This window comes from Hemibagrus wyckioides, linkage group LG09, assembly GCF_019097595.1.
Source record: "Hemibagrus wyckioides isolate EC202008001 linkage group LG09, SWU_Hwy_1.0, whole genome shotgun sequence".
NCBI classification, from domain to species: domain Eukaryota; kingdom Metazoa; phylum Chordata; class Actinopteri; order Siluriformes; family Bagridae; genus Hemibagrus; species Hemibagrus wyckioides.
This window is the reverse complement of record NC_080718.1, coordinates 10,228,516-10,243,434: the sequence shown is the minus strand read 5'-3', so window position 1 is coordinate 10,243,434 and position 14,919 is coordinate 10,228,516. Positions and strand designations below refer to the sequence as shown.

Genomic DNA, 14,919 nt, shown 5'->3' with positions numbered 1-14,919 from the left:
CATACTTAGATTTACCCATCACCATTATTAGCTGGACAGAACAAAAAAAAAAAAAATTTAAAAAAGGATTTAGCTCTTGAAAAAGTAAATTAGTTCATTTTCACGAGCGGTATAATCAGAGTTTGATAAAGTTAGTGTAGTTATCAGACAATTACTAATAAGTGTTAGACATGATTTGATTTAATAATGCAAATTGTGCAGTACTCAGAAATGTGTGCATTATCTCTTGAAGCTCCTTCAGATATCAGCAGGCAAAAGGTCCAGAGAGGCTTTGAAAAGGTTAGAACAAGTTGATTACCCTTATTTCCACAGACACAACACGAGGTTAATGTAGTAGGACTATTGTGTTAAAACGCACACGGACACATGGATTTGGTTATTGTAGATGGGGTTTTACGCTCCTCCCTTTGACCCCTGTTAGTTACGCATCCAGCGACGTGACCTACCTTACTGCAACACACAGGACTTTTTATGCTTACTGTCTCCCTCGCTGTTACCATCAGCTTTAGAGTGGCAAAGAGAGAGACACACTAAAGGACTGAATGACATTTATTTGTGTCCTGATAAACACCTGGTTCACAGTGAAATCAGGACTAAATGGTTTCATTTTATTTCAAACTGAGTTTAATAAAATAGCAAGAAAAAAAAAAATCAATCAATAAAATCAGCCAATCTTTAGGTTTTGCACTCAAATAGCTGTACTAATTTGTAAAACCATATTTTAAGACTGATACACTTTTAATCTCAGACAGCACACACACACACACACGCACATACACACAAACACGTAAACACAAATGCATAGTTTACCTTCTTTATTGCTTTTTTTACGTCCTCGGAGGAGTTTGTGTGATTTCGGCTGAGAGCTGGGAGGATTAGAAGGGGCAGAGCCCTCCACAGCATGCGCGCCGTCAGGCACATCAGGTTCACATGGCTTCTCAGTCTTTCTGTTACTGTTTCCTGAAACAGAGGACTCGGTGGTGCTGCTAGATTCTTCTTGAGTTTTGCTTGAGTCTCTCTTCGCATTCTGTTTTTGGCTTTTGGGCACAATGTCATCAGTGACCATGCCGTTTCCATTCGCACTGGAGTCAGTATGAGCACCAGAGTCGACGTTTGTCACGTTTTTGAAGGTGGTATCAATATAAGCTTGGTTGTATTTGACTTGGCTATTATTAGAGTTAGAGTTATGTTGTGTGCCATCTTTTGCTGCAGGTGGGGTCACAGGAGATGGAGGCACTGTACAGAACGGTGTGTCCACAGAAGTCTTTTCTGTTAGTGGAGTCTCGATGGAAGATTTTCTCTCATCAAGGATTTTATTTGGAAGAGTTTGTGCTTCTGTGTTATCTTTTATGCATTCCTGAACAGGAGGAAGCTTTGCTGAAGGCTTCAGTGGTGTAGCTGTATGGGTGTTTTCAGTGGAGAGGCCTGGTTGGGTCTCTTGATGTTTGAGAGGAGCTATATTACCAGTTACTGTGACCGCTGTTTCTCCTCTGGGGCTGGTGGAGGAAGCGCTGACTGGTTCTTCGACGCTTGTCCGCTCTGACTGAGAAGAAGGGAGGTCCTGAGTTATACCTGATGTGACTTCTCTTCCTGCACATTTGACACTGGGTGCTGAAGAAGGAGATTGAGAAGATATTTGATTAAAGATGAAATAGCATGGTTGAATTTTCTTTGGGCTAAATATAAATAAAGCTGCAGGCACGTGTGAATTTCTGCATGCATTTTGGGTTAATGTAGCGTATTTTTGTCTGTGGTTAGTTTTTCAGTCCTTGATTCATTTTTTTGGTTAAATGTGGTTAGTTTTTGCTCAGTGCAGAGCTTTGTTAATATTGTAGCTTTGATTTGCTTGATGATTTAACATACCATAAAGGAAACCAACCAGTATATTTTTTTAAAATGACTAATGGCATGCTGTCAATCAACCCAAAACTGTATTGGCACCTGAAACACAGGTATGCTCAGATCTTACATGGAGGCTTGAATGGAGTTAATATTGACAAACAAAACCGTTACAAACGTTACCACACACACACACAAACAGACACACACACAAAAACCTCCAACCAACCAACTACTGGGGTGTTGTTTAATATACACCATACAAGATTTGTGTAAATTATTATCTAATTTGTACAAATTATTTATATAATTCAGACAGATGTTCCACTTCTTCATTCCAGCCTCATGGGGAGAACAGTTATCTAAAATGACTAAAACCTGACAAAAACAATAGGAGATTGACTGCATGCCATTCATTCTTTCAAGCTATTACTGAATGATTAATATATGAGCAAAGCTTTTAAATCTTGATGTAACGCAAGCAGCTGTATGTGCCGTAAGCCACCAACGAAAAGCAGGGAGATGAAGCAGCAGCTGCAGGCTAATTTGTCGGGTAGAAGGTTGCGAGTGACGCCGAACGTTAGTATTCCATGACCAAGAGCCTGAATACCTCTTCGCTCTTTATCTCCTTTTATCATGGAAATAAATAGAGAACACAGTGTATAAACCTGGCACAATCACTGGTATTCATCAGCAGTGATCATGAACTAGAGGAGATGAAAAGGGAAAGTGATTTCAGGCATTTGGACTGGAGCCGTTGCGGAGGTCCGAGTTGTCTTGTCCTTACCGGTGTCACTATGCATTTCACTAGAGGGGGCACTTTCCGTTTCGCACCTGGGCCTGGTCTTTCTAAGCTGGAAACCTTTTCTGATGTCAGCCAGCAGGTTGTCAATGATGCAGCCATCCTCCTGGGGCACGCCACCTCTTCTAACTGCAAGAGTGCAAATATAGACTCAAGTCAGAAAGTAGGTTAGGCTTGCTTTATTGGGATGACATGTTTGCAAAGCAGGGTAAATCCTAGGGTAAAAGCAGGGTAAATCCTAGCCTACGTCTCACATACACATCATGATTTCATCAGGTCCTTGATTAGCACCTTAATGCGTTCCAGTAACTGCTGGGATGTGACATAAAAAAAAACAATGTGGTGGATCAAGTTTTATTTTATATGCTGCCAATAATATAAGAATGGAAGAGAGACGCATGTATAGATGTGTTTCCACCACACACACATGATTAAAAGCTTATGTTTAAAAATGAAAAAAAAAAAAAAAATCAAATTCATGCATTTTAGTATGGAACTGAACAGCTAGTAAGCATTCCTGTCCAGGACACTGAAAACCAAGGTCAAAGAGAGGGATAGCCCTGCCAGGCTTGAGACGGGTTTAGCATGTACTTACTGATCTTGCCGTTCTCTCCTTTCTGTCTCTTGGACTCCTCCTCTGCCAGCTGCTTTTTCCTCTTCTCCGCTTTGGCAGCTTGCTCCTTACGGATCTTGTTCTCCTATAGCAGAAACAAGCAGGGCCAGCAGAAGGTCAGTATGAGAAGAGAGCAGGCTATTTTCAGTCACGAGTGCAACAGTATACAACAATCCCAAGATAGTACCAGTTATACACTGTTATACACAACTTCACCCATAAATCTTTTGGTGATCAGATTAGATACAAACAAATCAAAATGATTACCTTTAATGCTTTGACGAAAAGTCCTCGGAAGGTCTTGATGGTGCTAAAGAGTTCCTCCAGTGATAGCTGAGCAGCATCCTCACACAGGTACTGAGCCAGTTCTTCTTTATTCTTCTCAATTTCAGCAAAGCAATCCTCCAAATCTTTACATGCCTGAAGGTTCTCCTACAGATGTGAGACAAGAACCCCAAGAAAAGCATTATGTTTGATAGAAATGATGACAAGGAACTTACAGAAAACATGCTCCTAAAATGTATTTTGTAATTCATTTCTGAGTTGAGTTTATGTATTAAACTTATTTTAATCCTGACGTCTTCCTACATTACACACATCATTGAATGTCACCTTGCTAATAGTACCAGTGAGATGCTGAAGACTGCTGCAGAATGCCATCATCTCACAGATCGCTAACAAGCTGAGCAGAGTGTCTGCTAATAAGTTAGCACAACTACATCATTTCAAGTAGCTGCATTGCATTCTGGAGTCCAGCATTTTGTGTCGATACTACTTAGATATTTGTTCATCTTAATGTTTCCTTTGTCTGTGAAGATACAGTACTTAATATGGTATTGAATATGAGAATAAGTTGTGTGTTGAGAATGCCACCTACACACAATGCTGTCCTAGTGGGATGTAAAAAAAGAAACTAAAACTAAGCTGTGACAAGACTTGTTTCTCTTAGTGAGCAGTGGTTTTCACCTTACAACTCTCCCATGGATAAAATCTTTGACCAATTGATGGTGGAATCATGAATGCTGACCTTATCTGAGGCAAGCAAGACATCCAGTACCCTAGATGTCTATCTGGGTTCTTTTTTGACTTCTTGGATGAAACTGACATGGGCGTGTGTCTGAGTGTATTGCACAACAAATATCTCTGACTCGCAGCTAAAATGACAGATAAGATCAGTCATGCTGTCATGAAGACCAGGGAACTGTGAAACTTAGTGATTTGATGCTTAGTGATAGGACAAAAAAGCTGAAGAAGGTTATAGAAAGATCAGCAAAACTTTGAACCCTGTTAGGGGCACTGTGAAATTCATTAAAGAAAAAAAATGGTACAAATCAGACACTAAAAAGATCAGACCATCATTCCGCAGGAGCTCAGTGCAAAGGCAATTGTTGGAGAAGACTCTAGCTACAACACTGAAGTGGTTACAGAGCTCACTGACTACACTCAATGAACTCAAATGAACTCCGTGAACTCAAATGAACTCAGCAGTCATCAAGAATAATATCACCAGCTCTTCACAGATCCGGCCTCAGTGGGCCAGAAGGCAGCCATTTCTGAAAAAGGCTCATGGAGTTTACTAAAATTTTGGTAAAAAAAAAAGTTTTCTGGACTAAATTTGAGGTATTTGGTCTAAAAGCAAAGCATTACGTTTGGAGCAGACTAAATACAGTCTGCTCCAACCTAGATAACACCATTTCTACCATCAAGCAGCATCATGGTAGCATCAGTTGCTTTTTCAGCAGAAGGATTTGGAAATCTTGTTGCCATCAAGGGCTACATGTATGCAGGAAAGTAAAAGCAAATGTCTGAGGAGAGTTTCCAGTCAGCCATTCTGTGTCTACAGTGAAAATTCATGTCCCAACAGAATAATGAGCCAAAGCACAGGACAGAAACTATAAAGGAGTGGCTTAAAAAAATAAACTTTGTGTTTTGGTGAAGTCCAAATTTAAATCCAATTGAAAAATCAGTGGAATGACCTGACAATAGCAGTCTTTAAAAATTTTTCCTCATATTAAATGCTAACTTTTTCTATCATGTTGGCAAACACCCTAAATTCACAGCGATCTCTCTCTTTTATACAACTGAGCAGTTACGGGTTAAAGACTCATGGGTCAAGCAGTGGGAGCTTGGTGGTCCTGGGATTAGAACTCACAACCTTCCGATCAGTAGCCCAATAACTAAACCAAGCTACCACTTCATTGCCAAAAACATCCTAGAGGAATAATGAAAATACAGCACTAACCAACCAAATGTACAAGCAAAGAGACTGGAGACATCATGCTAATACCTAGGCATGATTAAAATCTAAAATAAAAGTAGGAAAGTATAGCTGTGTATAGTACACAGTATTTCACTCACCTTGATGATACTCAAAAATTGATCTTTTACATCCTGAACTGAGGAGACTTTTTTCTCGGTGTCCCTTAAACGCTTGGACAGTGCATTTGCCTCAGCCTGAACGCAATCTAGATTTATTCTGGGACAGAAGCAGATCACAAACGGTATATTCAAACCAAAGAGACTAAATTGAGCTTGCATTTAATCATATAGACCAGGTAATTGCTCATTAGCTCTCTGAACATCACCACACTAAAATAAATAGGAAGTTTGCAGTGTATTCACCCTGCAGCTCTTTCACAGGTTTCAATCTCTTCAGGAAGGTTCAGAAGCTCAGGGTGGTTCACCTCTGCTTCCTGGAACAATAACAAAAAATTTTTTTCCAAATAAATGTTTCTAAATAACCTGATGAATTTCTGAATTAACAAATGAATTATTTCTATGAATAACCATCCCCAACTCAAAATATCATCACAGCTACTTACAGGAAAGTGCTTCAGTGTTCCTCAATTAAAACAAGTCTGCTTAAATGGGTTACTTACAGTCAGGACTCTCAAAAGTCTGCTGTGTCATGTTAGAGTACCTCGAGGATGTGGTGTAACAGAGTGATACGGCCCTTGTTGGCTTTGGTTTCCGTCAGCTTCAGCAAGGAGCTAATCTTGAATCCTTCAGCGTTTCCAGTATGACTTCCCTGGCAAAGAAAACATTATAAACAGTTTATACATCAACTTATGATCCAGATTCCTGTTTCCCAATTATTTTAACTGGATGTATTAATTCAAGTTTGCTTGTATAAAATACATTTATTTTCCTTAAAAATGAGACAAACAGAACTAACTCTCACTCTTAAAATCAAGGGCATGAATATACATGTAATGTACTTACATAGTTGAGGAAGTTACCGACTTGTAGGATTAACCTACAGAAACTGGGCAGCAGTTTGCTCTCTCTGAGACCTACAGGGGGCGGCATACACAAACAACCGCTTAAAACAAACTCAAACTCTAGGGCTACATTTGTACTAGAATAATGCTATACAGACTAGACTCTCTCTACAAGATCACAATATACAAATAATAACCACAAATGTGGATATTTGTAGTGTCAACATATATAAATGTGATTTTATGGTACTGGTGTTTGCATAGGAACCACCCAGGTATGAGTAACAGGATATATCTATGGTGTATGCTTATTAAATGACTTGATCCTCATCCAACATACTTCAAAAGGGGTGCGATGACACTTTCAGTCAATTGACGTTATGGAGTTTTAAAAAATTATAACATTTCACAAGCATCATCTTAATACGTTATGTAAGCCAGAACACATGACAAGTTTGGTAAACAGAGCCGCTCCTCCTAATGTCCTTTAGAGAACTGAACAACCATGTGCCTGTCTTTGCATCGACAGATACTGTTTAAACTGATGACTTGACTTGTCCAGTAATCCATCAAGAATGTGCCGTCTATCGCAATGCGGTTTCTAATCATGTTCTTGAGCAAGTGAGACTAAGCTGAGAGCAGCAGATAATCTTAACACTGCACACCTCAGATCTATAAAAAAAAAAAAAAAAAAAATACAACGGAGGAAATGCTTTGAAAGCCGATTGTAAAATTTGTTTTCATTTCTGAGAGAAGCTTCATTCTTAATACAAAATGACTGAAATAAAAGGTATATGTTAATCATTATTTTCTTTTTCTTGAACCAGTCAGAGAAGCTTCTACTAAGTGAGTAAGGATGAGTCAGCTAAGGCTTGCTTCTGGAAAAGACAGTCTTAGGTTGTAGCCCACGCAACAGTGCAGCATACTCACTCATACAAGCCTCGTTTACCAACTGTGCTTTGGGTTTGAGAATCTCCAGCACAGACGCAGTCTCCTCACACAACAACATGCAGTCAATCCTCAGCTGATAGCTAGAGAGAGAGAGAGAGAGAGAGAGAGAGAGAGAGAAAAGGGTAATGTGTGGGCGGGCAGAAATAAAAGTGAGGTGAATCTAAGGGTCAATATTAATGGATCTTTTTTAATCAAATTCATTTCAGTAGAGTGTGGTCTGGATGAATTTAAAGCTTATTATTATGGTGAACAAAAAGGAAGCGGTTACCAAGGAACAGCGAGGAGCGACAGGTAAAACTTGTCGACGTTGGCAAGCTTGTCTCGTTCTCCTTGGAAAGAGTTCAGGTTGTCGATCTACAATAGGACAAACGGATAAAAGGGATCAGAACTGGAATGTCCGTTCTAATTGGAAGCATTCATCATTGCGCATGGCATCTAGATAATCAGCATTCATCAGCATGCTACTTTAAAAGTGTGAGAATGAACTGCAGAGAGGGCAGAATGCTGAAAAGATACTGCCCCACAGGAAACTGCCCCCGTTAGGTCCTTATCAGGAGCAGTACAATCAACAGTGTTTCCTATTCCTGTGCCTCTTGCGCAAATGTGTGAATTATTGAATTATTTTTTTAATGCCATGTCATCAGTAGCAATTTTACTGCCAAGATCAAGTGGGGTAAAATGGGATATTCTGTAAAAAAGTATTACAGCAATAAAAAAATGTCCTTCACTTTGGTAGTCAAGAAGAACTGTAGGATTTTTCTTGGGGAGACATTTTGCAATTTCGGAGTTAAAATCATTGTCCTGAATTGTAGTAATGTTGTAATACCGTAAAAATCTACAGAATGTCCTGTTTAACTTAATCAGACCATGAAAATATTTTTAGACCATTTTAGGTCCTTCAATTTAAAATTCAGTAACAATTATTGCATTTTTCCTGGTGAGTAAAACTGTATTTGCCTAGAATTATTAACAGCAGGAGAGTTTATGAATTTATGTTTAACAGTCATGCTTGTTTTAGAGTTCTTCACCATTCAGTAGAATGTGTAAATCTTGAGTGTCCAATATGGCATCTTGTGTTTATCTGTGTCTGAATTCAAAGCGGAAATGAAGGAAGTGCCTTTTATTTGTAACAGGGTTGATTTAGTGTATTTTGTTTTGAAGGCACTGGTCCCATTCCATTTGCCACTTTTTTTTTTAAAAAAAAAATGTATGAGTTTATTATTAGTTTGAGGTCTGATGGTGAGCAATCTGTACTTCTCAGCTTGAAGGCATCCTTTGCAGCATTGTCTACTTGCTCCTCACAAGGGTGTAAAAAGAAGCAAGTTATGAAACAAGGAACTACCGACAACAAGGTAACAACCTGGTCTGAGACCTAGCATATTGCCTGACACATGCAGAATCACAGTGAGAATGCACCAGGCTGATGATGGCATTTTGCAAAACAAACAGCTGATTTAAAATGCCTCCACCTTTTAAAAAAACAATTTCATTTGGGTCTGTGTTACCCTTTTTACAGTCAATCTGGAAGCAGGCATGCCAACACAAGTTTTCTCTAACAGCCATTACTGCCATAGTGCACCTCAACATACTTGAAGGAGTGTGCTAACTGCCCAGTTTGTTTTATCTACTCTTAAAGATTTAAAATCTTATAATCTTAGTCAAACAAAATAACTGTGGCATATTTGGGTTTTAAGCTCAATCAGGGTTAAACCTTATAACATCATTCATTTTTTTTTAGAAATTCCATTCAGTGATGAGTGACCAACCTCGTGTTTCTCTGGAAGAAGCTTCAGTAGCTGTTTTAATGCCTCAACATCAAACTTGGAACGATCTCCTTTCTGAATCATGTCCACAAACTCCTCATTCGAGCTGTTCAAAAAGGCGGGGAGAACAAACATCATGATCTGATGACTAAAAAGGGAAGTCTATCAACATTAGTCAGCTTACCATTTGAATTGTTTGAGAAAGATATTCAGATTCAGATTCTTCTTCGGATCAATAAAGGAAATCTACCAGACAGGAAAGAACGAATTAGGTTAGCTAAGTTAATTAGGTTAATAAATTAGCTCATTTATTAAAAACTAGTGTGGCAAGAATGTGTGATACAGATGTAAACATAAATCACAAACTTCTTTGGGTTCTTTCTTGGCAGGAGCAGCTGAGGCTTTCTCTTTAGGATCAGTCACTGGGAGACTGAAGAGTTGCTCGATGCTGGTGTAGTCCGGTTCCAGAGGGGAACTAGATTGTTCTGAGGCCCATATATTGCAACCATCTACAGAAGACAGGAAACATTGGAGATACACCCTTTTCCATTCTATTCATGGGAAGGCCAAACTCTCATTTTCAATGGTGTACTATAACTACAGGTTATGTAGACTAGTTGGCGTATACAATGACCCTCTAGGAAGCTGTTGACTAGTCGAGGCAATGAGGAAAAAAATAGGAAGGCAAACAGCAAAAAGGCAGGCTAAATGTACTGTTAGTCTAGAAAAATATTTCAGAGAAGTAGCCAATTCTTCAGGCAACGGCACATTGTGTAGAATTTTTTTCTATTTCTTTTGCTGTAATGTATCATAATCACTTTGCCAGATGTTCAGACATGTGCACCAAAGTGTTTTAATAAGCATTTAAGTGCCCTAATAAAATAAACTGATATAACAAAGGCCTATTGTTTTAACCATGGAAAAAAAAATGTTAACTACTTTTTTGAATTAATGCTAGCTAATAAAAAAATTAACATTTGACTGACCAGTAACCGCTTTGGAGTTTAGCTTCTGCCAGTTGAGCTTCTTCATCCTAAGCGTGGGATATGGACCAGTCTTCACCGGCATGCTGTAAGCTCTTCCCAGAACCTGAACACTTTGGGCTACTATTATATCTCCCCCCAAAGGAGGTGGGCAAGGTGGGCATGGCATTCCAGGGAGTGGAGGTGGTAATGGAGGACCTCCAGGTACCATCCCTGGGAAGGGTGGAGCCGGTGGTGGTATTCCCATGCCAGGTAAAGGTGGTGGAGGAGGAGGAGGAGCACCCATGCCTGGTAAAGGTGGAGGAGGAGGAGGAGCACCCATGCCTGGTAAAGGTGGAGGAGGAGGAGGAGCACCCATGCCTGGTAAAGGTGGAGGAGGAGCACCCATGCCTGGTAAAGGCGGTGGAGGAGGAGGAGGAGGAACACCACCCATGCCAGGTAAAGGTGGTGGAGGAGGAACACTACTTAATCCTGGTAGTGGCGGTGGTGGTGGAGGGACACTACCCAAGCCAGGTAGAGTTGATGAAGGAGGAGGAGGCTGGGTGGTGCAAGACTTCTCTGTGGAGCTGACAGGCATCGCTTGGTTGGCCTTTCTCCCAGATTCTTTCTCCCAATCAATAAACTCTGTCTGAATTGCTTTCTCTGCTTTCTTGGAAGGTGGAGCATCTACATAATGAGAACCGGTGGATGATTCTTTGGATACAACAAGTCGCTGCATGATTGGCTCACAGGACTCCATTTGAGCTGCAATCCAGAAATTAGACAATTGAATTGAATTAATTTTCCTGAATAAATAAATCATTAAAATTTACTTTCATTAAGAAAACTTTTGTACTTAACTTTAAACTAAACACCATTTTCACATGAAAATAAAATATATAAAATATATAAAATATCCAACAGAAATCTAGCATTTAAAATGGTATTTGTCATGTCATGTCAACTGTACTGCTGAATTCAAACACATTATACAACAATTTGGAAATCATATTACAGCCAGCAACTATATGTTAGTGGTGTAATGCCCCTAAAACAATTAAAATTTACTGTTAATGTCCGTCTTGAACATGAGTAATTTCTTGCTGTTGTACAATTGTACATGAAAAACAAAAATCTAACAAGTTATTTCTGTCCCTAGTAATTCATACTAACTTGTGTATGTGTATGTGTACTCATACTACTTTTTTTTTTTAAAAAAGAGGCAGAATTCTAGCCTATTCAACTTCCTAGTAATAGGAAGTGTTACTGTGTGTTGTAAGAGGCCAGTAGGCATGATTGTGTGTGGGGGGGGGGACTAAAATGAAGAAATTCAGTGATCAACATCATCTCTGAATTCCTATAAAGACTAAGAAATGCCCAAGTGAACAAAACTAATCTGAACAACACCACAAACCCCTAATTAGAGGAAAAGCAGCTACATCGAATAAAATAAACAGATCACTTCTGACTGTCAGAACTAACGGAGATCCGAATTCCATAAGACAGGCTTTCAAAAACTTTTGTAACTGTTAACTGTAACCAAGCTTTCCACCAAACAATGCAATCTGTCAAAACTGCTGTTAGTCATAGGTTCCTTTTGAATTAGTGAAGCTTGGATTAAACCCATTCAATTTAAGATAACAATTAAACGTAATGACATGTTATTTATATAACACTTTCAAAACAGACATTGTCAAACACAAATATATAAATTCAGAATTTAAATGTATGCCTAACAAGCCCAAGAGGAATAAATAAATAAATAAAAATCACTGGACCCCACTTTGTGAACCATTACAGAATAAGGACTATCTAGGCAATCAAAAGACCTAGATGACTTTGAAAGCATTTGGAGAGATTTGGACAGAGTCAGGACTCACAATTCTGGGCCAGGAGGACAGCACGGTTAGTTAGAGCCTCCAGCGCCTGCCAGATGTCTGCTCGCTCTGGTCCCAACAACAACAGAGTCTGGAGGATGGACAACAGCTGCAACGATGCAGGGGAGCTACTCACCTACAGGGGCGAGAGTTTAGAAGACCATTAGGATCAGAAGACCATTACACATCATGTTCATGCAAATGAATCATGGTGTGCACTTTCTGTCAAGGACTCACAGCTGGCAACTTTTACTTGCTGTTAGAAAGAGGCATAGCAATAATGCCTCATGTAAAAGCTGAACAAGAAGAGGATATTAACGTGTGCAGATATACACACAAGTACATGAATATATTAAACATTACTATCAGTTCCTGGGACATTTGGGCAAACTTACTTTGTTAAACAAAGTGATGAAGACTTCCTGGTGATTGCTCATGTCAATGCCTCCATAAAGCCTTAACAGTTCCTCCTCATCCTCAGCCATGGCTTCCTCAAATGCCTCACACTGAATGATCAAGTCTTCATCCTCCTCCTCTCTGGGGGAAAAAACATAAGCAAGAAAACAGAGAAAAGTTTGTGATGATGAAAAGGTTTGTTTGAATTGCAGGTAGGAGCTGATATAAATCGTTTATTAAACTTACCTCAGCTTCGATAGGAGGTCAAGCAGCTGTAAACCTGGTAGATAAAGATAAAAATGGTTGAAAAAACAGAAGTTTCATTTCAGATGGAGTCTTTGAGGAGGTTGTGACTTTAGAAACATTCCTGTACTTTAAACTCAACAGCGTTTTTTTTCCTTTGGACGGAATTCAGCACGGACACAAAGGTGGGCGCAATTAAGGCGAGAGACCTCATTAACCAATCGCCAACGAGGGCTGCGTTCCAAACCGCATGCTAATGCACTAGGGCATGTAGTGTAGTACGCTAACGACGTGTGCTAGTTCACTGGCTATATAGTATAATAGGGGCAGTAGCTTGAGCATGGTCGCGCTTTGCTTCGGACTATCTTTCTTTCGATAATCCGACTTTATTGCTCGGGGTAATTTAGGGCAGACTGCATACTGGAAACTATGCAATTCGTTATATATAATAGTGTTTAGCTTGTGTATACGCTATAGTTCTAATACGGACTTTTTGAAGGGAATTGAAACACAACACAGAAAACAGTTCAACTGAGAGCTAATGGTGTGGTGTGCCAAAACAATTGGAAAATGCATAAATAAAATAAAAGGTTTTTAGGATAAATAAGTAAATAAGATGATCCCTATTGACTTTAATCAGGGTGGTGTTTCAAATATTTCGGGAGTCCGCAGATCTCGATAACAAACCTGAGAAAAGATTTGATTAAACATGGGATTAATAGTAAACAGCGGAAATTTGAGAATTCTGACCAAGCACATCACAAACAAGCATAAACAAATGTTTTTAGTGAGGTCATATTAGCAGCGAAAAGAGGGGGACACAAAATGGGGAAAATGTTTTTGATTGCATTGTTCATTGTGCATCTTTTTTTGTTTCTGTCAAAAAAGAATAGTAAGCTATGTATACAAAAAAATATGTCTTACTTTCTTTATTGTTTAATAGGGGCCGATCACCAAGACTTGAGAGAATCATTTTATAAAGTCAAAAATGTTCACCATTAATGTTTTGTGGGTGAATAAAATTTCCACTGTTAAGCAAACTTTTATTTCAAACTAACCGCTGTACCTGAAAATGTAAAATAAATCACTTGTTAAACAGGACGTTTGTCAGAGACACATCCACCAAACCGCAGGGGTTTAGAATTGAAAAAGCAAACAGCTTTTATGAACTGTGTCTTGAATCATTATTTTGTAATATAATTTTCAGATAGACAGTAATGTTGATCATTATGGGCAGCATGGTGGCTTAGTGGTTAGCACTGTTGCCTCACTGTAAGAAGGTCCAGGAATCCCGGGTGCGAACAGGCAGGGGCCTTTCTGTGTGGAGTTTGCATGTTCTCCCTGTGCCTGTGTGGGTGTACTCTGGTTTCCTCCCACAGTCCTAAAACATGTACATTAGGTTGATTGGTATTTCTAAATTGTGTGTGTGGTTGTCTGTCTATATGCGGCCCTGTGATAAACTGGTGACTTGTCTAGGGTGTACCCCTTCCTTTCACCCAATGTGTGCTGGGATAGGCTCCAGCAACAGCTGCTTGGTCCTGCTGACGGATTGTGGTTAAAAATCATAACAAACCAATTTTAAAAGTGGGGGGACACAAACTGCATTTTAAAAAGGCAGGGGCGACATGTCCCCCCAGTCCCCAGTGGAAATTACACACCAGTGTGTATGTAGTACTAGAGTATACACTTAAAGTAAATGACATATACATGTTAGAAGCATTACGTTTAGATGCAACAAAATTATCCCATAGTAATTGGAGCGATAGTTCATCATCTATTGTCTATACCTGCTTTATTATTAGGGTTACGGGGATCTTCTGGAGCCTATCCCAGGGCACATTGGGCGAAAGGCAGGGGTACACCCTGGACAGGTCGCCAATCCATTGCAGGGCCACATATAGACAAACAACCACACACACACTCCTATGGGCAATTCAGAATTACCAATCAACCTAATGTACATGTTTTTGGACTGCGGAGAAAACCGGAGTACCCAGCGTAAACCCACACAAGCACAGGGAGAACATGCAAACTCCACATAGAACCCTGCCTGCTTGAACCCAGGATTCAAACCCGGGACCTTCTTGCTGTGAGGCAACAGCACCAACCACTAAGCCACCGTACTGCACCAGTAGGTGCGTTTACATGGACACTTTTTAATCAGATCGGACTGAATTCAATCAGATTGACAAATCCGATCGCAGCGTTTACATGAACGCGGTATAAGGTAATCAGATTGTTATGCGCGTTTA

The 14,919-nt window shown here is 39.6% G+C and overlaps 1 protein-coding gene across 4 annotated transcripts in view; it reads right to left on the bottom strand.

Moving 5' to 3' along the window:
- inf2 (inverted formin 2) overlaps nucleotides 1–14,919 on the bottom strand; it is a 38,989-nt gene that overhangs the window by 4,904 nt on the left and 19,166 nt on the right. The window contains exons 5-23 of one of the 4 annotated variants that reach the window (XM_058399191.1): nucleotides 12,671–12,704; nucleotides 12,424–12,565; nucleotides 12,032–12,164; nucleotides 10,542–10,916; nucleotides 10,176–10,505; nucleotides 9,556–9,698; nucleotides 9,374–9,435; nucleotides 9,193–9,295; nucleotides 7,695–7,780; nucleotides 7,406–7,506; nucleotides 6,477–6,547; nucleotides 6,175–6,282; nucleotides 5,877–5,947; nucleotides 5,613–5,730; nucleotides 3,522–3,686; nucleotides 3,237–3,339; nucleotides 2,627–2,770; nucleotides 811–1,611; nucleotides 447–503 (exon numbers count right to left, since the gene is read on the bottom strand). In XM_058399191.1, the coding sequence (XP_058255174.1) occupies nucleotides 448–503; nucleotides 811–1,611; nucleotides 2,627–2,770; nucleotides 3,237–3,339; nucleotides 3,522–3,686; nucleotides 5,613–5,730; nucleotides 5,877–5,947; nucleotides 6,175–6,282; nucleotides 6,477–6,547; nucleotides 7,406–7,506; nucleotides 7,695–7,780; nucleotides 9,193–9,295; nucleotides 9,374–9,435; nucleotides 9,556–9,698; nucleotides 10,176–10,505; nucleotides 10,542–10,916; nucleotides 12,032–12,164; nucleotides 12,424–12,565; nucleotides 12,671–12,704 (3,146 nt within the window). In that variant the 3' untranslated portion in view covers nucleotide 447. Of the gene's footprint in view, nucleotides 1–446; nucleotides 504–810; nucleotides 1,612–2,626; nucleotides 2,771–3,236; nucleotides 3,340–3,521; nucleotides 3,687–5,612; nucleotides 5,731–5,876; nucleotides 5,948–6,174; nucleotides 6,283–6,476; nucleotides 6,548–7,405; nucleotides 7,507–7,694; nucleotides 7,781–9,192; nucleotides 9,296–9,373; nucleotides 9,436–9,555; nucleotides 9,699–10,175; nucleotides 10,917–12,031; nucleotides 12,165–12,423; nucleotides 12,566–12,666; nucleotides 12,705–14,919 lie in introns of those variants that run through there. The other 3 variants (XM_058399189.1, XM_058399190.1, XM_058399192.1) reach the window with 3 other exon arrangements.